At 36.3% G+C, this 23,811-nt stretch overlaps 1 protein-coding gene across 1 annotated transcript in view; it reads right to left on the bottom strand.

The window, feature by feature from the left end:
- NT5DC1 (5'-nucleotidase domain containing 1) overlaps positions 1 to 23,811 on the bottom strand; it is a 153,596-nt gene that overhangs the window by 33,047 nt on the left and 96,738 nt on the right. The window contains exons 7-8 of the mRNA XM_085309126.1: positions 19,595 to 19,769; positions 15,182 to 15,279 (exon numbers count right to left, since the gene is read on the bottom strand). Of these exons, the coding sequence (XP_085165252.1) occupies positions 15,182 to 15,279; positions 19,595 to 19,769 (273 nt within the window). The remainder of the gene's footprint in view (positions 1 to 15,181; positions 15,280 to 19,594; positions 19,770 to 23,811) is intronic.

The raw sequence follows: 23,811 nt of genomic DNA, 5'->3' as shown, positions 1-23,811 counted from the left end.
TGAACCTCTCCAGATGGTGGGTGTGCTGGAGCTGAGGGATGGCTGGAGAGCCAGACAAGAAAATAAGTAACCAGAATTTGATGTTGTTCAGGCCATGCATGCTGAGATGACAGACAGTGGGAAAATTTCTCTGGGGAGCAGAGAAATTAAACAAAATTTTTATCTTCTTTTCCCTGCTCTAAGCCTCTTTTGACACTAAGTAGCTCCTCTCTATGCAGGGTGTGCATACAAACTTCTCTATCAAGAAATATGATCTGCAGCAGAAAGGATGAAGAAGGGAGGGAAAAGGGAAGGCCTCGATGGTAAATACAGTCTTGAGGTCTAAGGATAGTTTCGTGGCTATGTGGACAAAAATTGGTGGATGAATTCAAAGGAGGGGCAAAGTACGTGACAAGGTTCAGACAACTGGCAGAGATTTCAGACATGCTCTTTAAGGCCTTCTAGGCCAGATGTGCATCTGGGATGCCAGGGAATGGAAACCGGAAAGAATAAGAAACTTTGTTCCCAAAATCTGTATTAAATCTTTTGAGATATTGTATAACCTCATATTTAATAAACTGAATGAAAAACATTAGGAAATTAATGTTCTAAGAAAAAAGTTTTTTGTGTCAAACTATTGCTGTAAATCTCAGAACAATGTAAATAGGCTGGAACTGGGAAGGAAGAATGGAAACAATTCCTTTCTGGAAAAGTAGGTTTAGTTAGTCTTTGCTGAGAAGACCGATATCAAAGGTTTGTAGCAACGATTTTTTTTTTTTGAAGAAGAAGTAAAAGGGAAACCATTCCCATGACACTTCCTATAATATACTTTTCCAGTACCTTATTGGTGCACTTTACGTGGTTTGCAAAACCACTTATGACTACCTATGTGAAAATGCGATTTACTTCGTTTCTCTGAATCAAGAATATTGTGCAAGACCTCCATATGCAAGAATTCCACCGATAAAATCTCTTACCGCTATTATTCCAGAAACAATAACCACCTTGGAACGTTCAGCCTTAGCCTGGCAGAATCACAGAGACACCTGGCATCTGCGGACAGTGATAATATATAAATTCTTCTCACAACAGATAAGAATCAGTTTACTAATGAGAAGTCCTGGGGTCACTAACTCTACTTAGCAAAGCACGCGACATACGTATTTAAGTTTAAGACATCTGGAATCCTAATCGAACAATAAAGAAGGGGTGAAAAACAAAGAGAGAGAGGAAGAATATAGCACACCACCTTTACTTCTCCCAAATTTTCAGTCTGTAAGAAATCATTCCCTTCTGAACATCAGCTGCAGAGGACTTGTTATTGTTCTAAACGATCACTCCTGTTCTATGATCACTCATCAGCTAAGAAATGTCAAAGTTGTGTGTTCACTGGCCACTGATTCTTGCAGAACCAGCTAGTTCTCTACCCACCTAAGATTTCCCTCAAGCACAATAAATCCACACCTGCTATTTGTTACAGCTCTCCTATGCCACTTAATGAATTGCAGATTCTTCTGAGTGCCTCATGAGTATTAAGCAAGCCTCAGCATTTAGAAATTGGGAAACTGAGGCAGAGATTCAGTGGCTTATCAAAGTGAGCCAGATCTCAGCCCAGGTTTTCACCATGGTTCCTAGCTGTATTCTCAGCTCATCCCTAGAGCTTCCTMACCAGATCCTTCCGCTACTTTCAGTAGCAGATCTGATCCCTGCAGTATAAAAAGCAGTATGTGCTTTCTGTGAAAAACAAACTAACCTTAATAAAAGCTTGACATTTTGGAAGAACACACAAGAGAACTCTAAAGCTTTTTTAATTAAAACCAGCACATACAGATTCATGGAAACTATGCGGAAAGGAAGCTTTCTACAGTGGCTGCCAGCCCTGAATCTGCCAGGAATGTACCATACACAACTCTCTATTTTTRCTCTACTATAAACTATCTCAGTTTCCAAATAAATAAAAAATTGAATCACAARGTAACTCTTTACTGTAACTTTGTCTAATCAGCTATTTATTTTTGAATCTTACAATTACACAGTCAAGGAAAATAAATTAAAAACTCCCAARCTTTTATGAAATCTATGTGACACCRAAGAAAGTTTTTCCTCCCAAAGTCATACTGTTATTACTTCTTCCCCCCGCCATGATGTAGGTAATCTTTCTTTCTTTCTTCCAGAAATACCTTGTGGAATTTGACAGTTGTTTAAGGACTATAATGCAAAGTTTAAACTAAAGGTCCACCAACCCAATTCACACAGGATGCACTGAGTCTCAGTGCGGTGGTAAATTTTGTGAACTTGTTATGAATTGTCCCACAGGCAGCCAGTCCTCGGCTTCTGTAGACACAGGAATAGACCTGCGCAGAGCACAGCTTTCCAGTCAACCAGTAGCCCGGTTCAATCTGGTTGCTTAAATACTGGTGTCTAGCAGCATTTGGGATGCCCTATGGTGCCAGTCGAGAGGGCATGGGTCTCCCCTAGAGCCTCTGCCATTTCCACAGGCCGTGGGTAGCTGGCTTCCCTGGGGCTCTCAGTTAGCACAGTTAGAGAACTAAATTGTGCAGCACAGCTTGGGATCAGCTCCAGAGGCAGAATCATCACGTAAAGGGCCTCTGACAGCGCACACAGTCACACGGATGGCAATGCAAAGTCAATGCAGTCAATGTATTCAGCAGAGTAGGAGCGAAGACACTTCCATTTGGGCAGCTGTGCAGTTCTCCACTGACTTTATTGGCCAGCTCTTCATTGACTAGAATAGGGGTCAACTGACTAATAGCTAAAAATGATAGCTACAGTGGTTTCTACACACAGTGGTTTCTATATCCATTTCTAGTATTTATTTATTTATTTCCAAAACAGAGCTTTGTGATTTATGATGTATGGCATCATCCTTCTAATGTTGTTACTAGTCGGTTTTTGCCTAAGGGAGAGATCAGCAACCGAATGGCCAAAATTAGCATCTGAACACTGTCCACCTTTATGATATAGATATAGCAAGAAGAGAAGCTATATTTTGAAACTAGGATGACTACGGCATAACCTCCTACTTGTAAGCAGCAGTCTGGTAATGATCTGCATTAATAAGCTCCTTCTGTGGGGCCCCTTTTTTATTCCATAGACAAAATAAGATGTATTTATTTAAACATCTTATATTAAAAAATACACGGTACAGATCAAAATGAAATACACATTCACTTAATGTCAAAATAGCTGCTGGCTTGCACATGCTTTGTTTCCCTACTCTTCCTTTCAGTTCTATGAGATCTTCAGTCCTATAGTTTAGCTTTTAATTCCCTTCCTACTCTTGGTTGGTAGGTGTGCTGAGAAATAAAAATGAAGGTGAAAATAAATATCTCATCTAACTAGGGGAAATATTAAAAAAAAAAAAAAAAAAAAAAAAAAAGTTTGGTCTATTCCAGAATTGCTATGCTTGATATTGAACTACCTATATAAATAATTGCTACACTTCCTTCAGGTATTATGTTATCCTGGCCTGGGCTGTATTGCATCAGATGTCAAGGAACCATAAACTACTTGGTCATTAACAAATCTTAATGCTTTCTTCAGTAATAAAATAGAGTGACCTTATGTTTCCCTCAGACATAGTATCGTAGTCAATCCTTTCAAATTTTGAGTATTTCTATGGAAGGGTAAATATGAGAAGGTGTTTCTTTGGGAATGATCTGACTGACGATGCACAGAAAGTCAGTGCTGCAAGTCCTGCTTATACGTGTAAGATCTGCCTTTGCTTTTGCCTTCCACAGGGTATTGGGTCTTCACATTCAATGAGATAACTCACATAAATCCCAAGTCTTTTTCRGCATCACATGTTGTTAACTATACACATGTGTTGGAGAATTTCTTTATTCCAGAGAAGTCTGTTTGCTAAACATAGTTTTGTCGGGGAACATGAGCTGGTCAGTTTTTAGGTGTTTTGGTTTTGGTTTTAAAAATAAAGACTAGTGCATAGAACACAATTTGATTGTTGGAGAGGACAGGGTTGCCAGCCCTGTAGTAGCCCATATTGCTGGAAAAACATGCTATGCTTTTGGACTATTTGGGCTTCCTAAGTGTGCAAGCTATCCTGCCTGACCTCTCTGATGAGTCACGTACAATCCAGATCAGACTGTATCATGGTTCCATTCTCTGCTAATATCCTGGAGAATGGAGACATTTAAAAAAAATATATATATAGCAACATTGAGAASTGATCTGTGACTGAGGGTTTGCTACATATCCTGACTTTCAAGGAGCACACTGTGAATATGTTTAAATAGAATTACCTACAGCTACTATATTTAACTCTATTTACAGCTTATACAGCTCCTGTATTTGTTGTTGTAATAATCGTTATTTTCAAACAGTGATGCTTCTTCTTCAGCAACCACATTTAAAACATCATCATGAGTTACAGATTGTGCAGCCTATGTCACAGAACAGGTCTTTGACAGAAGCTTCTTCTAAGCACACACAGTGGGAAGATGAAAATAACTCACCAAATTAAGAGGGTTTTTACCATGATTCTCTATGAAGAAAGTTTTTTTCCACTAAGATTAAATGTATGTATGACTTGATAACCTATAATCAATTAAAAAAAATCATTGGTACAAAACTGTCTTCCAAAACAAACATTACCCTATGTGATTCCTTTCAAATTAATTTGGTTTGAATAATTCCAGAGTAGAACATGTCAAATTAGTAGGTCTGATTGCTTAAACCTATAAAGAGTGTATCATTGAACCCTAAATTAAAACCAATAGAATTAATTGTAATGTTGTCATCTTCATTTTCCCATTATGGATCTTTGGAATGAGCTAAAACGATTCTCACAGTCAAGWGTCTCCTGGAGTCCTTTGGCAAATACAGTTTACAGATCTTCACTGCCTCAGGATTAGGATACTGGAGATCTTATCTAAATATGTAGATCTGCCAGARGTATGATTATGGGCAAGTCATTCAATCCGTCTGTCCTCCAGCTCGCTGGCTCTAAGAAGAAAAGACAATACTTTTGTTTTTCTCTTATTTGTTCCTCTGATCTGCCTGTGGACTTCTTGAAGACAAAGAACTAACTCTTATCATAGAATCATAGTTTGCACAATACCTTAAACAACTGGGCTTTGATTTTTATCTGTGCCTTGAGTATAACATAATAAAATCAATAAATAGGATTTTACAGCTATGTTAGTTGGTTACTGCAGCTCCTTTTGAAAATGAAAATACACTTTCTGTAGACAAAGAAATCCATTTTTGGAGCACTTGGCAATTATGCTAAGCATATTTTTCAGTTTTAACAAAAAGAATATTGTTTATATCTAGCTTTTGAAAACAGCAGCTTTAGTTTTCTTTGAAACAGCTTTCTGTAACATTCTTATCAGTTTAATGCCAAACACAGTATTTAATATCAAAGGTAATCAGCTGAAGCAACCCCTGCTGTCTTTATGCAGAAATATTTTGCAGTTTTTCACTGTTTTGATTWTTGGATGAATAACTTCTTATTCTTTTTATCCTTGAAGGTACTTTGAACACTATGCAAACATGTAAAGAACTTGGCTTGACACATTTTCTTTATTTTTTTTCTTTTAAAGAAGGTTAAGCATTGGAGAATGAATTCATAGTTCAGTGCTCATCTTGATACTCAGAAACAAACATATGTCCTATTTCAAAGACTTTATTTTTTACTTTTTAATAAACAAGGAGCTGTTCAGGATCAGTGGTGGAAATAATGGAGCCTAGCTTCCTATGAAGTTGAGTCTTGCAATTGGATTCACTGAATATCTAATAAGATGCAAAGTCTGATGGATGCYTTTCCTGTGGTTGTATCCTTTATAACCAGACTCTCCTGTGTGGATCCTCTGGTATCTCATAAGGGGTAAGTTTATGCTGCAGCCTTTACGCTGCAGTGACTGACAGACTCCTTTTTTCCTCCATAGCCTGCAGAATCTGTCATATTTCTGACAATACTAGGCTGCACACAAATTTGGTTGAAATTGGCTTAGGTTAGAGGTTAGCAGTAAGGGATGGCGAGAAATTCCTACTCATACATACCACGTGCATAAATCTCATTATTCGGGGAAAACAGACGATATGTTGAAGAATTAGCCCATGTCCTGCCAGCTCTTTTGGCTAATATGGTTGAGGCACTAGCCAAATGAGCTAAAGAAGCAGCATCCAATTCAATTTCCAAAGGCTGACTCAGGTTGATGACCAGGTATCTCCTGTCTAAGAGAGAAGATCAGCCGAAATCCCAGAGCTTGGCACATGCCTGCCACCAGGTTTACAGTAGGCAATTGCCTTAGTGGTGCCAGCACTGTGTCCTCCTGACCAAARCAGAAAGAGAATTTGCCTGCTCAAAGCTTTACCTTCTCATTTGCTGAGTTCCATGTTTCGCCCATTAAAAAAGTGACATATGGGCATGTGTAAAATGTCCAAATGAGAGYATTCATCTGTGAGAATATATAGAAATGATGCAATGAGAAACTGGCCTTCCAGCACTTTTGAAGCAACTACCAGTGAAACTCATTCCAAGAAAAACCCTCCATTCCTTTCCTCTAGAGAAAGAAATGGCCCCTCTGCTCAGATTGCCAAAAAGGATGTGCTGTAACGGAAAGCTTGGCATGCTTTGGTTGGCTACCACACAGTCTAACTATTATGGCTAGTGGCAACATACAGAAATTAGACCAGTCTAACTATATTGCGGTAGAAGTTTACAATCAGTGCAGAGTGGCCCCTTGCATCAGTTTACAGCACGATTATAACGATACACTTTCACTTATTACTTTCACAGTAATCTCCTCAAGAGTTTTTATCCACCTCTCCTCCTTCTGGTTCCCCAATGTCTAATTTGGTATCTCTGCAGTGRAGCAAAAATGTTCAGAACATAGTTATTTTGTTTTTGTAAGGTAATGACCATCATAGGGTAGCCAAGGGCTAGGAAAACCACATAAACACATGAAGCTTTACACCAAGGAACAAGGATTTTTTTTGCTATCATCTGTTAAAAAGATATTGTGTCTGTCTGTGACTTTGGCAACCCATTCTGCAAAAGGATGCAAGTATGTGCTGGCCCAACTTACTTTTGCTTTTTGCATTTCTTTTTGATACCTTCACATAGGCCACCGTGCTGAATATGTAAAAAACAAAATCCAGGCTGATACTATCATCTAAGTCTATGTTTAGTGGATGTGAAATAAACTGTTGGAAGAGAAGTCCTTAACTACAGCCTCCCGACTTACCTACTCTATGGCTTAATTATAAACATGTCGACCACACAGTAGGAAATGATCAGCTCCCTATTTTCAAACAGTTCCCAAACTGTTGATTTCAAGAATTCTAAGATAGGGAGTTTCTAGCAAACTTAAAAAAGATTAATTGGCAAAGCCCTTTGATCAGTAGTTAACATACACTGATTCTTTTAATGTTTGTCTGAAGCATATAAATAATACAGGGAAACCAGAAGTCCTTGAGACAGCTGTTTACACTGTCAGAAAAACTTTGCTGCRTGGCTGATATCTGTGCAAATACTGTAATTTGAGTGGAATAGTTTTAGGCTAAGATCATGGATGRGATAGGAGGATGGGAGGTGAAGGCCAAGGAGCCTGATGCTGTGGATTTTGGAAACACCCTCCTAACTTCTTGGGTGTTTGATAAATATCTGTATGAGATAACCTCTGTTTTATGAGATTTAATTCATCTGTATATGTCACTCTCAGCCCTACCGGCCTACCCAAGGCTGATTTTCAGAACGTGGTATCTGGCATTAACCATGCTGCTAAAAGGGCGTCAACTGGAGGAGACACCTTCATATGGCACTTCCATAGTCTTTTGGGGTTTCGTAATAAACATTGAAAACAGTCGGGATCTATTACTAGATACTAGGATCTCTCTGTATAAAGCCTTTCATCACCCAAAGCAATGATTTGCTCAAAAAAAAATCCTTTTTTTCCCCAAAACGATGAATGAAATGAGAATCCCTATTAGAGATAAGAGTAGTAAACTATTTCTTTTGGTAACTTGGGCACAGAACTAGATACTTTATGCCTTAAAACAATGAGCCTTCTGCTGTCAGCTAGATACAGACTCTGTTCCTGACATTAGAGAATTAGGAGACCCTGAACCTTAACATATTATGAGGTATAAAAAGACCTCACTTTGAAAACTAGARTACAGAGTTATAACTTTCCCTTTTCTAAATAGCCAGAAAATATATGAAAAATAGTGATAATACACTGTACAGAATTGCTAAACAAGTTTTCATGATTTCATGGATTGCTTTCAAACTACTGTGGGCGGGATGTTGTAACAATATAAAGACCMTATTTTAGAAGACCTTTATAAAACATTTACGGACTTTGCTGCTGGATAAGGCAGTCTGCAGCCAGGATAACCTTTGCATGCCTTTATATCATGAGGTATCAGTAAATATGCATTATTATGTTGCCTTGCGTTATAGACTATTTCTAGACGAGGTAAAAAGAGAAAAGGCATTTTCTCCAGAAAAACGGCAGCCAGTACAACTGCTTTAAATAAAAGTGCTGTGCAAGTGGTAGCTTACATTGCAAAGTAGTTACTGCATTAAATAAAAGAATTACACAAGACACTGCAGGAGCAGATTACACAGGTCTCTTCTGCGGGTGGTGTTGCTATGCTTTATATCTTCCAAAAAGCGGGAAAACAGGCCTTTCCTGGACTTCCCCTCCGGATGGCTTGCTGAGCCCAGAGATCCTTCCTGCAGGGGCAGTGCCGCATCCCGTGCTGCTGATTGACAGCAAGCTGGGAAGCACCAAGCCAGGCAGCACACCGTTAGACTCCCTTTAMGCTATTTCTGCTTGTAGATCTATTTCCAAAATCATCCTTAAGACAATGGTAGAAATGCAAAAGAAGAGACTTGAAATTCAGAAAACCCCCTCACAGGGCGAAATCACRCTCCTTGGTATGTCTACACACCATGCTGTGCTCTTACTCTGCCTCCTCCCGTATTTTTCACTCTTCCCATAACCTAGCCACTCCAACACCCTCTCTATTCATCTGTGTCCCATGCAGGGCACATGTCTTGTGCCCTGCTGCATTTCTGTGAGGGGAATTTGCTCTCCTCTTACCTCCACAGCTCTTGTGGAGGAAGTAATGGGCATCCAAGCTTCAGTGCTCTGGAATAAGGATGCTCTAGGGACCTGTGTTGAACCACTGAAGGAAAGGTCCTGTTTAATCCCAGCAAAGAGTCGAGGCTGAAGGATTTCACTACTGACAAAATCTTGGAAAATATGACAAAGTCCATTAAGTGTTTGCAGACTGAAGACCATAATCCATCTATTTGGTAAGTATTCGCAGGTGCTGAAAAAGACCAGATCCTTACTGGGAAAGTGATCTCTGTGCCAAATATCAAGTCTCTGCATGAGCTAACAGTTGTGCTGTTGTATTTGTGATGAACTAAGGATTAACCCTAAAAGTAATTTTAAATTTACATGTGAAACTATATTTAAATCTTAAGATCTAAAGGTCTAAAGCAAGACAAGATYGGTAAAGAGAGATGACTGGAACAAATAATAGTAATAAACAAGTTTTCATGACTTTTAACCTCTCAGGCTGATGTAAAAAAAAGGAAAAGAGGTTTGTTGTCAAGGAAGTCTTCAATACAGAGGTAGTAACTGAGATTCCTATAATATAGGAAACATAGCAACTTAGCTGCTTATATTGTAGACTCAATTCAAAGTGTTTTGATTGAAAGTTTCATCACTGTTTTCTAGAAATGGCTTTTATGCTTTTCAAGTAAGTGAATACTACAAAAGTATGTAAATGACTATATCACAGTGCTTATAGCAGTGCAATGCACAATATCATGTTTCAAAACTTTTATGTTTTTTTATAGAAATTTCAGTTTTACTTAAGGCATTTAAAATACTTACTGGATAAAATTTTGTTATCCTTCTGCCTGTAAATACCAAAGTCTTAATTAGTACAAGTCCAAATGCAAAAAGAATGACATTAAAACAAATTAAAAGACTTCTACATCTAATATCCAGGAAAGTAAAGTCACTTTCTTTCAGATCTCATTCTATGGGCCTAAAAGTCCTTCAAATGTAAATGCATAAAAATAACTATATAGGATCAGCCCTGATCTCCACCCAGTTCTGAATCCCATCTTTGGCAACAATCAAGCCCAAATGTCTCACAAGAACACTTAAATGGCAGACATAGGATCATCTCCTTCTTATGAAGTCTTGAAGCCCTATTAATTGAAGACTTTCTTAAGCCATTTTATATCCTCTTCCTCTTTCTTTTTCTTTTCTAATTGGCCTTTCCAGTTTATAGCATTTTCCTATATTTTTAGAAGACTAGAAAAGAATAATTGAAGGAGGAAAAAAAAGCTGAAGTGAGCTGTTAAAAATGGCAGCTACCARAAAACCATAAAAAATTGCAGGATTGAAAGTGAGATTCCTATATTGGAGGGTTCATCATGTAGGAAAGGCATCATGAGCTCGACAGAAAATCAAGTGCAGGAATAAGACAGACAGCGAGGAAGTGCAACTGAAAGCGGGCTTTGAAAACTGAGAATCTCTAGAGTAGAAGGCAAGGAAGTCTGCTTGTCTAGGTGTTTGATAAAGGCACGTGCTCTCACAGAAACATCACATCCACTGTCACCCCAAATAAAGGATCTTCTTGTCCTTTGCAAACATATGCACATATATATGAAGACGTATCAGCACATTCACCCTTAAATATGCATGGTGCATTCACACACTGAACACTTTGGAGAAATACAATTTCAGCTTATCAGAACACCAGGCCAAAATAGATAGTTCCTCAACTGAAAAGAAAAGATAGAAGTCTTACTTAGGAGCAAGTGAGAATTGCCTGAACATACAGACTTACAGAAGGCTTTCAGGGAAGTTAGAGTTATCTTCAGTATTTTTATTTTAACCTCACARTCTGAAGAACGTATCTGACAGTGACCAGAACTGGTAGTCAGGCGAGTAATCTGACCTACATTAGTAGTGATGTGATAAAGGGAATGCTCTGTTGTCAAATGTTACAAAAATCTTGGTAAACCACAGATTATCAGATGAGTCAGAAATTCATTTGCTACTCTATATTTCTTCATGTCCTATATGGACGACATATATTTTAAGCTGACTGTAGCTGCTGAAAGATAGAAAACCCCACATTCTCAACATACCGGTTATACAAACATTTTGGACACGATCCTTAGCCAGAATAGTTCAAGATATTGTTAGTACTTTCAAGAACAATTTAAGAAATTTTCTTGTTTAAAAGTAAATGTAATCTTGTGAATAATAAGCACATGGGATACATTATGGGATATTTGTATTATGGGAGTGAAGTTGTTTTCATATAACACTGTTCTCATAAAATATGTGTTTTGCTATATAAGCTACCACAACTATATAAAAAACTGTTTTGCCAGGTGTAAACACAGGTAGCTGTTCTAAAACCCAGAAAGAGATGTATACACTATTTCTCCATTTAGCATTATGATACTTTGAAAGACTATTGTGCCAACAAAACAAATTCCTATGTTTTTTAGCGCCTCAGTTTAATAAAAAACAATCACATGAATTTTGTGAGACTTCAAACAATGTTTTGATTTTTTTGAATAACGCATGTCTCGAAACTCAAATGAAGTAGTGATGCATTTTTAATTGCACAATTCAAATCCTTTTTTCATGATTCTAAATGGATTCGTTCTCAAACTGCTTGTCTACTGAAGAAACATTTCTGCAGARCAGTTATATGATATCACAGCTCTGCAGACAATGACTTCTTTGTCACGTTGTCCGGTTTCTTGTCCTCCTTCAAATGTTTACTGAACACAGTGGTCTTTTTGAAATTATTCATGGAAAATAAGTTATCCTTCTCTTTAGTAAACTTCAAAGCCTTTCCTTTAGAACATTTTCAGCAAAAAATCCTGTTATACATAAATAAAATTTAGCTCCAGTACACAATGTAACACTTGTGATATTTGAAGTTAAGAACCTACTCCGTATTTTGTGCCTGAAGTCCATTTATAACACAATTACATTGAAAAAGAAGGCAAAACCTACTAGATGTATTATTAGGACTTTTTYTAATTCAGCCCTACTGATGGACAGAAGAATGTGGCTGAAACTCAGCCCTGGATAAATTGATAGGATTCAAAAGAATTACTGCAGTTATCAAGGGGAACAGTTTTTCAGTGGTATATCTGCTTTTTTATAGAAAAATTCATTCGCATGAAAATAGCAACAGGCAAGTGTCCTGTCAAAAAAGTCTAGAAATGTCAGAATTGTTCTGACCAGATCAAACTTCTCACGTCTTCGGGTTCAACTTCAGAATCAACTTTGAGGCTTCCTAATAATGTAGAAAGTTGTCAAAAAATTTAGAACACAAAACGTGTACAGAGTCAATCCCATGATCTGTAATAAAAAAGCAGATAGGATTCGGAGAGGCCTGCCTAATTTTCAGAGGGTAACTAAGGAATCTCGCCAGCAAATTGATGGCACTGTCAACGGCCCTTGGCACGTGGGGACTGCTTTTTGTTCATGCTTCTGGCTGTAGACCCAGTGCCTGGAGGTCCTACAACTTCCAGTTCAAATCGGGACTTAGAGACTATATTTAGACGGGGGAGAACTCTTCCCTGTGCTGTGCCGCAGAGTCAACATCTCATAGGACTAACCATTGAGTGAAAGAGTTAATGAATAGTTAATTTACTATTGAATGAACAGACCTCTGGCCTGCCTGCCCATGCTTCCTTTGCACTGAAAACAAGGGTGATCTGGGTGCGTGCCTTCCCTCTGTATTCCTCAGCATGGACATATCGCATCAGGATAGGCAAAGATCACTTCACCCAGTCACTGCAGACACCAGGGAATACAATTCCTTTCTGAAACAGTACATGGTGGCATTTCTAATACATATATTTCAAGGCGGTTTTCCATTTTGCAGAAATTTTCTTAAGGTTCTGTTTCAAATCAGAACCTCTTGAAGTTCTGAAAATAGCCACTGAGTTTCAGACCCTTCTCTCTCTCTGAGAGCACTGGRCATATTTTATCAAGGAAACAAAATTTCATTATTTTTACTTTGAAAAAGGAAAAAAAAATGCATGAACACCAGAGTAAATACTTTCTCGAAGCACTAGTAGATTCAAGAGTAAATATTTGTTACAGTATTTATAAAAATAAGCTCCAGTAACTGAAATAAAGCTTGTTCCATGAAAAAAAATGTTCTGTAAAATGAATCTTTGACACAGTAAAAGATACTTCATAAAATTATTATTTTGGACACTTTCTCATATAGTTGTTTCTATTTTGGTGCTAAAACTTCACATATTCTTAAACTAGCTATTCACTACTTCAAGACATGTCTCTAGAAACCTGTCCTGTATGTATAATTATTTACCCTGAATGTTCTGGTTAGCCTTATAGAAGATATTTTATTGCCAATTGCACATAAWTTTTTTTTTAAAAAAAATCATTCACAGTTTTGTAGTTTGAGCAAATTAWTTATTTGCTAATTGCTCTAGTTATGTTTGCATCTCTCATCTGTTTAGGCAGTAAGGTCTCCAGAACAGAGACTACTCTTTATTCTGCATTAATAAAGTATTCACAAAATCAGTGACCAACTCTCACTTCAGTGTCTTTGCAATGCCAAAATATAAAAGGAATAAAAACCAGTAAGTGAGTAAGAAGACTCCAGGAAATGCTGTTCCTGTTTGAATGTATAAGAAAGAAACAGCTTTATGAATATCGGTACTTATGAAATATTTTCCTGTGATTCTCAGCCATGATGACTTTCAAGTATCTAATAGTAAGATTAAGCTAATGGTACATGACAGTCCTCATTGGAGACAGTAATTTGAAGTCTTTCCTCTCTGTTCTGCCCTTGTTTGCAGAAAAAAGACTTGTAGAAATTTCTTGGAGCTTTTTGGCCTTCTATTTTATTCATTGAAATTGAGCAAAATGTTCAAAAGTTGCTAGTTGGTTTACTGAGAGACATAACAGGATTTCCTTAGGAAGTGAGGCTAATTAGATTGTTTAAAAATATCCCAGTGAATTATATTTTATTTTCAACTTTCATTATATACACACACACACATATATATATATATATATATATATATATATATACACCTAACTAAAATGCTTACAGAACTGAGGTTGTATCACCTTCTATGTTTTTTTCTTTTCTTTTTTTTTTTCCATTTTATATAAGTAGCTTCAATTTTCCTTCAAAGTGATTTCCCTCAAATTGTCAACTTGGAATTTCATATTTGAACTAATCCTTTAAAAATTACATTTAAGACTCTTCATATTTATTTTGCTTATATAAATACTTAAAACATTAAAATACAATTTAAATATGTGTTTCCACTGCTCATTTTAGTTTCGCTATAAAAGTTTCACAGGCACAATTTCTTTTAGACTGAAACAGCTGACTTTTCTGCCATGAAATGCTAAAATACAATTCAATATAYGCTGACTTACACTATTTGGGATATAAAATTAATTTTCAAGATAGAAYTTAATCCTAAGGATATTTAACAAAATATGGAAAAATTATCCAGCTCCATATATATTTCTATCATTATTTGTGTTTTAACAAACACTGCTTTTGTAAACCTCTTTTGTTACTGTCKTAATTACCTAATGGACAACATTGCCAAATATTTCAGATTGTTTTAATTAAATTAAGTGAGTACAGAGGCACTTCCTTTCAGCCTACACTGTCATTATTTAGCCAAAGTACATACATTTAATATTGCCAGATTTCCATCATAAATCATTTCTTCCAGCCTTGCAATAATTCTTTGAATTTCCTTCAAAATTTTAAAATATTTCTTTTATGTTTTTTCCCAGAATTAAATTCAGCTTTCTGTGGATGACCTTGTTAGCACAATAAAGATTTTTACTTTTTCCTTAATGATGCAATATCTAAGCCCTAAATAATATAATTTTTACTTATTGTCACAGCTCTCTCTTTCATCAGCCTCAATATTGCAATTCGTATTTTCTCAGGGTTCTGCAGTCTTAAGAAATTTCTTAGTAACATCCCTGGAAACTTAGTAGAATCCTTTATTTTTTCCACTGCTAGATTATCAAAATTTTTTAACCTAGCTAGTAGTCTGGTTTGCTCTCCTCTCGCTTTTTATTCTATTTTKTATTTATTTTTTTTATAGAGACGAGCAGATAAGAAGGGGATTGTGACTGCAACTTACCAAGAGCTCGGAAAGGTCTTTGGTTTGGAGTATGGGAGAAGAAACCAGGTTTCAAAGCATTTGTGATCACTATGTCAAAAAGCTCTTCAAAATCATGCCTAGGAAGCAAAGGAAATTAAATTAGCTATGGTAATTAATTAGCTGCTCTGCCCCTAAATACTCCTTAAGCCTTAAGATCACACAAATAACAAAGTGAAAACACCTTTTAATGACATTTTTTTTGTCACTTTTCTTCCTGATACTTTTGTTCAATGTCACTAGTGCCACTCTTTTACTGAGGTTGTATAGAATGAAAAGACATTTAGACTGACAACCCACAATACCGTACCCTTGAGAATCACTCATTTTTTGTAAAAAAGATTGTCTTTTGACCAGAGAGCTTTTCGATCTCAGAATAATGTATAAGATGTGACACATTTTAGTCTCAGAAGACAGAGTATGAATAGATAGATGGGGAAGTACCTGGAATGGAAAACAAACTGAGCAGTGAAAACACACTGCTGTGGCTTATTCTGAAGGTGAATTCTTCTCAAATTTCTGTGCTCAAGTTGATAAGAAATGTCTAAATCAGGGATTTTCCTTTACAGAGTAGGAATACAGGAGCTCAAGTAATTTTCCCACACAGGTACAAAGGCACAAAAATTTCTTAGACATTTCTTCTTCTAAATTTGGGTTAGGGGCTCCATATACCCAGGAATGTCTTTATTACACCATTGAAGTCTTTATTTATTTGCAATAGAGTGAATTCTGGTTTTCTAACCACTCATTTCTGATTGTGGGAGGGAATTGCAAAGATGCAATTTTTAAATCATAATTCAATTATCTGTAGCGGAAATGGCACCAGGACTGAGACTTTCTCATCTCTCTTCTGTAGGCCTCTGAACTAATGAGACTGTAACAACCACGGCTAATTCTTGCAGGACCCAGTGTACCGGATCCAAGATAATACAGTCCTGCCACCTCAGTCTAGCACTTTCCTCCACACAGCGTGATCTCTGGTATGGCCCCACCTTCCACCCCTTGAACAAGCCAGTTTTAAAAATAAATGTGTTTAAATTTCATTTTTCTAATGTAATTTTAACACTATCTATTTTTCCCCACTTGCCACCTTATATAAACTTCTACCTTTTTAATACAACTAATAGCAGATACTACAATGGCATGTTTTAAAAAAAATTCCTCTGATTCCTCTGTCTGGAAGATTCTGTTGGTTAGAAAGATTTTTTCTTCACTTAAAGGACAGAATAGTGGTAGAATTATTAATATAAAATGAAATAAACTTCAAGTGGGATCAAAATAATTGTCCTATACAGGACATACTTATCAGATGGCAAACAATTTACCTCAAGGGTTCCCATGACCTTATGTTAAATACAAGGAAACTCTTGAGATCAGAGTCACTGACTGTGTAATAAAAAAATAGCTTCTTTTTCTTATATTCTATTGTTATCAAAGTCACTTTTCACCCAAGAGTAAATATTTGCATAGAGAAATCACCTCTCTAAGGTATTTTCTTAGTAAATGCCCATAGATTCATCCTCAAGTTGAGCAAACAGACATGCTTCTTCTACGCTTGGATGACAGGTATCAATAGAGGTAAGTTTTCATGTTAATGTACTGTGCATATTGTACTGAAACAATGTTTCCGCAAGTAAGTTAAGCCTGAACTTTCAAAATAAAGCCAACACCTTAGTGGCACAACAAAGACTCGTGGAAACAACGATCAATGCTTTGTGTACAAAAGCCCCAAAACGAATGAATGCAGTCTTTCAGAAAGATTTGTTTAATGGGAACAAGAACTTTTTGTTGATTTGTTTTAGAAGAAACAGTGTTTTGCRTGAAAAGAGATGTTACCTACAGCCCTTTTTGAATCGGGCTAAATTTCTTGTACAATGCTACTCATTTTATGAGATCATATATGTGATGTTACATTACTGTGCAACATTATGCATAACAAMATCGGTTCCAGTTACTGCTTGCTTGGCATTGTGGCTTGTGGTTTCAGTAAAGGGCTGACACAGAGAGTAGACCTCACATAACTTYAGCCATCTAAAAGCTGCACGCTGAATCACAGTTAGTGATCTACACCGCACATGTAGCCAGTGGAGAAACACGCACACTGCCAGAGGGCAATGCATCCCTCTTATTTCAGCCACTATTTCATGCTGTAGAATGAACTGCCAGGGATGATGCCAAGCTTTTCTCTCCACGGACAAAATGATTATCTTAGAAAAATTGCTAGCTTTTAAATAGCTAACATTCATCAGTGTCATGAGTGAAATGACACTCAACTTTAGTGACTATATGATCCTAAGCTTGTCTTTAGGTGTGCTCCTGCCAAAACTCACCCATACCATTAACCTGACACATTTTTTTCACTGCAGGTAAGCCTGAATAGTCACACCATCATAATGTTACCTGTGTGAATGAACTCACACCTGCTTTAATAGGTTTACAAGCCTTTATACACTGATCCCAGCAATGTGTGTGTGGTCTGGCTCAGAAATGGTTCTCATTTTAGTTCAAAATAGGATTTTCTCTTACACTTCTTCTCTCCTTACAAAAATGGCTTTCAATTAAAGACAGTTTGGTTAGATGAAAGCAACTGTGATGCAAACTGTGAAGCAACTGATGAAAGTACTTTGCTCTTTAAGGAGAAAATGATATGTTTAGGTATACATTTCCCAATATTGATTTTATGTAGTTCTAGTAATTTGTATCCAAAGAGGAAATTTTTCAATAAAGTGCAAAAAAGTTAATAGTTCCAAGACAATGATATGAAGGGGATAAATTTCACACACATCTCTACTCTTCATCTTTATCCTTGGTTTTGTTGAATGTAACACCTGTAATACTCTGCACAATTCTGAACTTCTAAACATCATATTGATTGACTGGAAGGAAGTTGGGAAAGAAATATAATAAAGAAGTACATAGGAGTGATTCATAAGGATTGATACCAAGAGTAAAATTCAGTTAGCCCAGACAAACTAAAGTTAAGTGAACAGATGATGGATGTCAACCTAGACGATGTTTCAGAAGTGCAAAAACCAGTAAGTGAATGTAGAATCATATTAAGTTATGCAGGAGCTGTGGAACAAACAAGAGCCATAAAAAGTTTAGAATTGTTTTCGTGAAGAAAACTACTTCAGTAATGGCTAGCGGACAGTGCAGCACTCAGTCCTCAAGATGTCTTGGAAGCCACACTGCATGAGTCACTGAAAAATATGATTGAAATAAACACTGTAGAATGTCCTACATTACTGAGGAAAGAGACAAAACTATCCACACTCTGCTACCTTTATTACCGACTTTCAGCGTGATTGCTACAGATGCCTCTAACTGTTCGAACTTTATCCACAAAAGAAACCCAAAATCACTCTACAAGAATTTTATAGTTTTATTCTCAATTTTCATTCATATATAGCTGTACAGATCTACGAATAAAAACACAATTCACAAACATCATATTGGGACACTCATCAGGAGAACTGCCTTTTGAAAGGAGGTAGATTTCCATCTTAAATAAGTAAGTGTAAAGCAATGCGAACTGGCACAGCTGATGCTCTGATTCTGGCTAGCCCACAGAGTACAAAAGGGAGGTGATAGTGGCTGGATTGTTTTTAGGGGGTAGTTCCATTTTTCACATAGTTTTCACATAGTTTTCTTATTGTGTTACTGTATTCACTCTGCTGTTCCATTTCAAATTCACAGACAGCCAAAGTTGGCTCATACTGTGCTACTTTGTTTCTTTGATTAATTTAATGAATAAAGTCAGTCTCACCATGTTATCCACCTGGTTATTTGCATCACTGATTACTTCATCTCTAGGGGTGTCAGTAATAGGTCTGCTGCATTTCACTGAATTTGACTTGACCTGTCATGTTCTTAAAATCAGAGCTGAAAAATAGCCGCTGTCATGAGCCGCTGCAAGTCTCAACCAATTACTAAGTGCAATGAACTACGGGCTTCATCTTTTCTGCTGTGATCTGTAAACGCACGTTTCTCATGCATAACCGTCTCTTAGAAGCCATGCTTTAGGAAGGGGTATTTATGAGCGTTTCCATAGAGATTTACTGCAAGGAAATGAAATACTGCTACTTAACACTCATGACTGAAGAAGCACATGGAGGAAGTGATTTGAACAGGATAGTGTAGCAAAAACGTATAATAAAGTTGGAATTCAGGTGACGTTGTGGCTGTTGGCATGAAATAAGTGAGCTGTAGTGCTCAGGCTCCCAGTGGACTACTTTGCCTTGAGTACCCTGCTGCCCTCTAACCAGAGAGAGGCTCACCAGAAACCTCAGATCCAAAGAGATTAGCACACATAAGGAAGAAGAAATCAACCTCCCTACAGTTCTCAAGTTGCTCGAGTCACTGGCAGACATAATTTGAAGTGGACATTGCACTTACCCAAGGATATGTTCACACAGGAGCCTGCAATAGTCACTGTGAGAACTGGTAATCAGTAGCAGAATCTTCCCAGCACTCTTCAGCTGTTTTAGCCACTTCTTTACAGACTCGGGACATCTTTGTAAATATTTGTCTGGGTCATTTTTCACCTCTGGGAAATACGTCCCACAGTTTTCTAAAAAATTAAAACGTTATTATGTATTATCCAGTCCTACTCACAAACCACTTAATTCACACAACAAATATCCTTTTATGTGTAAATTTTTAAAGAAGGTGYGGTTTAAAAATTTCAGTGGGTAACTTTATATAAAGAAAAACAAAGAAAAAAGGATAAACTATAGCAGGAATAGGTTTTAAAATATATTTCTCTTTTATTATGCAATTTTCACTGTTATTTTATTTGATGTTCTTTCACTTATAAAAGTGAGTGATACATAAATTACAGGTTATAGTCTTAAACAGTAAATACTGACTYCCTGTTAACTTTATTCAATTTTTGGATACTTAGTTTGTGGTTTTAAAGCAAATTTAGTATTCAGAAAATGTTAGGACCTGAAATTCCCAAGAACCTCTATTCAGTTTCTTCTGACACTTTAGGTTAGTGCTAACAGATCTATAAGATTATTTTAAATATTTTTGCAATTTCCACAACTGGCATTTTATCCGTGAAAGGTTGATAAAACAGCATGACAGAGTTTCAAAGGTAGGCAGAATACTAGGAATAGATGCAAAGCAAAAGATTTCAAATTGCAACACCAATAATGCCTTTTTTGTTGAATACAGCAGCGACAGAACTCTGCAAATACACTTGGAATATAACCTTTTAAAAAGTGTATAATAACACTCAGTTGACAGGAGAAGTTAACAATTTATTAATGTCACCAATAAGTAAAGACTTGCCTTGACATAACCCAAAGCTGCTTTGCCAAGATGACAAAAGAACATTAAGTTTACCTTTTTTTAATCATTCCTATGGCTTAAGAGTACATATTTCCTCTATGTTTTAACACGCTATAACTGAAAAAGTCAAGCTAGTTAAAGGTCTAATAAGAAATAAATTAATTGCAGAGACAGAAATGATACTGAATATTTGACTCTCAGTTTTAATATGTTATAGTATAATGAACATTAACAGAATATTATTTTTCTTCCAGTATTTGTTCTATATGCAACTGTCTGTGGTCAACTTTGCTGAATGATTTAATAAATCCCAGACATTACTTAGCCTTCTGGTATGTGAGTAACGCTATTCTCTACTTTAAAAAAATAAGATTTAAACCACTTGAGCTTTAACTATGTAATGAAAGAGAGAACATGTATGTTTGAAACAGTAGTATCAAAGTAAGATTGAAAAAATGCCGGGTGTTAACCATAACACTGTTTCATAACAGTTACACATTCAAACATCTACAGATGGAAAGAAAAAAATCCCCTCTCCCAAGTTTCTAATTTGCTGATATCATGGTAACTAGACAGGAGACAAAATATTCTGCTCTGTGACATGATGGAGATTCCTTTTCAAAAGCTACAAAGTGGACTATTATATATGAGGAAAACCTCTCAAACAAAACCTCTCAGCTTATAGCTAGGTAACTATTCCAGTTCTTCATACATARTATTTAGATCAGGAAGTGTTACTGCCTTTAGCAGGGGAATAAGAGCATGTTCCTACAGCCAGCGTCACAGGGTGCCACAACATTTGTCTTGAGACTTAGCCAAAACCAATGATTTTTTGATTAAACAAAGCACATTTACCAAAGAATTTTTCCTGTAGTGTTTCTTTCCCCCTTTTTCTTTTGTATGAACATTGTTTGGGATGAGTAATATGATTTTTAGTAGCAGAAGATAAAGTATTTTTTCAGGATTATCACTGGTAATTATATTTCATAGGAAACGCTATGACAGTTTTTCTTCTTTCTTTCCTTGGATATCACACATCATCGCACAAGAACAAACGGGTATGTACGCAAAGCACTGGTTCCCCACCAGTTTTCACAGGTTCAAACAATTGCAAGAGAGATGGCAAGGTTCTGTATATACTGTAGTTTATCACTTTTTTGTACCCTACGGTTGAAAGATCTGTTTCATATGAACTTTACTGTTGGACACCTTATGTTTTTCTTTCCTTTTCCCACCCGTCTTCAGTGGATCATTCTTTGATGTGCAACCTATTTAAGGACTACAAGTAAATTTAACCAATATGGTCTTCTTTTTCCATATTCCGTGAACTATCCGCTGTGTCACAAATCTATTATACATCAGTATCTTTCATTTGCTTCTGAAATAAAAAGGTCAACAACTCTGGATTCAGCATATGRATTGAAAAAGAGACTCATTTTAGATTTCTATCCAGACCCTTAAGCCCAAACGTTAATTGCAGAAAGGCAATGAATCAGCCCTYGACACTGGGATCTGAACAGCCTCTGGGCTGTTTGCCCTATCAGTCATAGATACTTTGGAAGAACCCTCGTTAAAGCATGCTGTACTGTAATTAGGCTGGCATGGTACAGGAAAGGAGAGTTTAAACTTAATTCTTTACATACTATTGCTTCTGGTGAAGGAAGTCTGGTCAAATATATTATATGCACACACCTGTCAAGGARTTTAGTCACTAAAACTTGTAAGATTTTACTACAATTCAAATAAAATAAAAGCTGAAAAATTTGTTTGTTATTCCAGGACAAGAGCCAGTTTCAGGGACAGAGAGCCAGAGGAACCTTGTATGCAAAAAAGTTGTGAGAGTTTTAACATGTTAAGGGAAATATCATCATGTTATGCTTTCACAGTGAAATGGAATGATTTGGAAGTGAGAAATGAAAGCATTTGTTCSCAGAGTATATGTTAGTGCTGCATTTTGTTTTTATAAAGTAGGAAAACTGTAAAAATAAGAACAGTATTTTGAGCAAAGAGTCTGTGAAGAATGAGGAAGAATGAATTTTACTGGATCAAACAAAGGAAAAGAGAATGTGARTTAATGCTAATGACAGTGATGATCTGCAATCGTCATATTGCTCTGTTCTTGAAAAGCAGTTGAAGTAAATCTTCAAATAAGTGACAGTCTAGAGAAATAACCAATGCCTCTATCCTGCAGTAATTTCCTGATAACTCTTATGGACCCTCTCAGTTTCAAAATACTCCTAAAAATATTTTTTAAAATAAGCATCCACTAGAGAAGCTCTGGTGGTCYTCAAAATCACTGTATCAAAATGGGGAATTTATGGTGACTGCCAGTCTACAACTGACAGTTCACTACCTGCATACATCCTAAAATAAAATCTRTTTTTATCTTTGTGTTTTATGAACATCACTAAAAATATTGCCACACTGATATTCACATGTATTGCTATTGGCATGTATTAATGAATACTCACAAATAAATGAAAACAGAACAAAATAAAATAAACCTCCCTCTCCAACTTTCACCTCAAATGTCTCCATCACTTTTGGATAGCTGTATGCAYGCCAAAACCTATACTAGTAACCTCTGGTTCTTCAATGGTGTGAACATTGTCTCAAAATGTTATGTATGAAAAYGTTATATAACCAAAATGAAAACAAAACGTAAAAATAAACAATATAATAATCAACATTTTTATGACCTGTAATTGTTAGARAAAGTTTAATTCAATAATGAGGAGCAGGAAAACAAAAGCTTTTTTATGTACAACTCTGTGAYCTATTACATACGTGTATGGAGCAAATCTAGTTTTTCAATTTCTATTGAAATTGAAATTTCTATTGCTATTTCTATTTAACTTCCAGTTTATCTGAATTCTCTGAAATATAGTATATGCTAATAGATTGGTAATTAGCCTGTATAGGGAATTGTAATCATCCTCCAGGTATGCTTTAAAATATACTGATTRCCTTTGCAGTCCATTATGTACCCTTCCAGAAAATATATTTATTTTTTAATCAGAAGACGGAAATATAAACAATTAAAATGAATTGTCCAGAACCGCCACATGTTAAAACACTGCCAGAAATGTCTTGGGAGCATCTTGTGAGATCTATTTAATGCTGCTATTAGTACTATTATAACTTTCTTTAATGGCTAGTTTGTTTTTGTGTGTGTTTGTTTAATCTGCCATGGTCAGTTCATCAAGATGTTATTTACATCTTCATCCTTTATATCTTATTTACTTATAATAGAGCTGTGATAGTGTGATAAGGATTATGTATAGCTAGGAATAGGTATCCCTCAGGCAATAATCAAG

Source organism: Rhea americana, unplaced genomic scaffold, assembly GCF_003343005.1.
Source record: "Rhea americana isolate MKP2758 unplaced genomic scaffold, rheAme1 scaffold_290, whole genome shotgun sequence".
Lineage (NCBI taxonomy): Eukaryota > Metazoa > Chordata > Aves > Rheiformes > Rheidae > Rhea > Rhea americana.
Note: the sequence above shows the minus strand (reverse complement) of the source record. Positions and strands in the feature narration are given on the sequence as shown.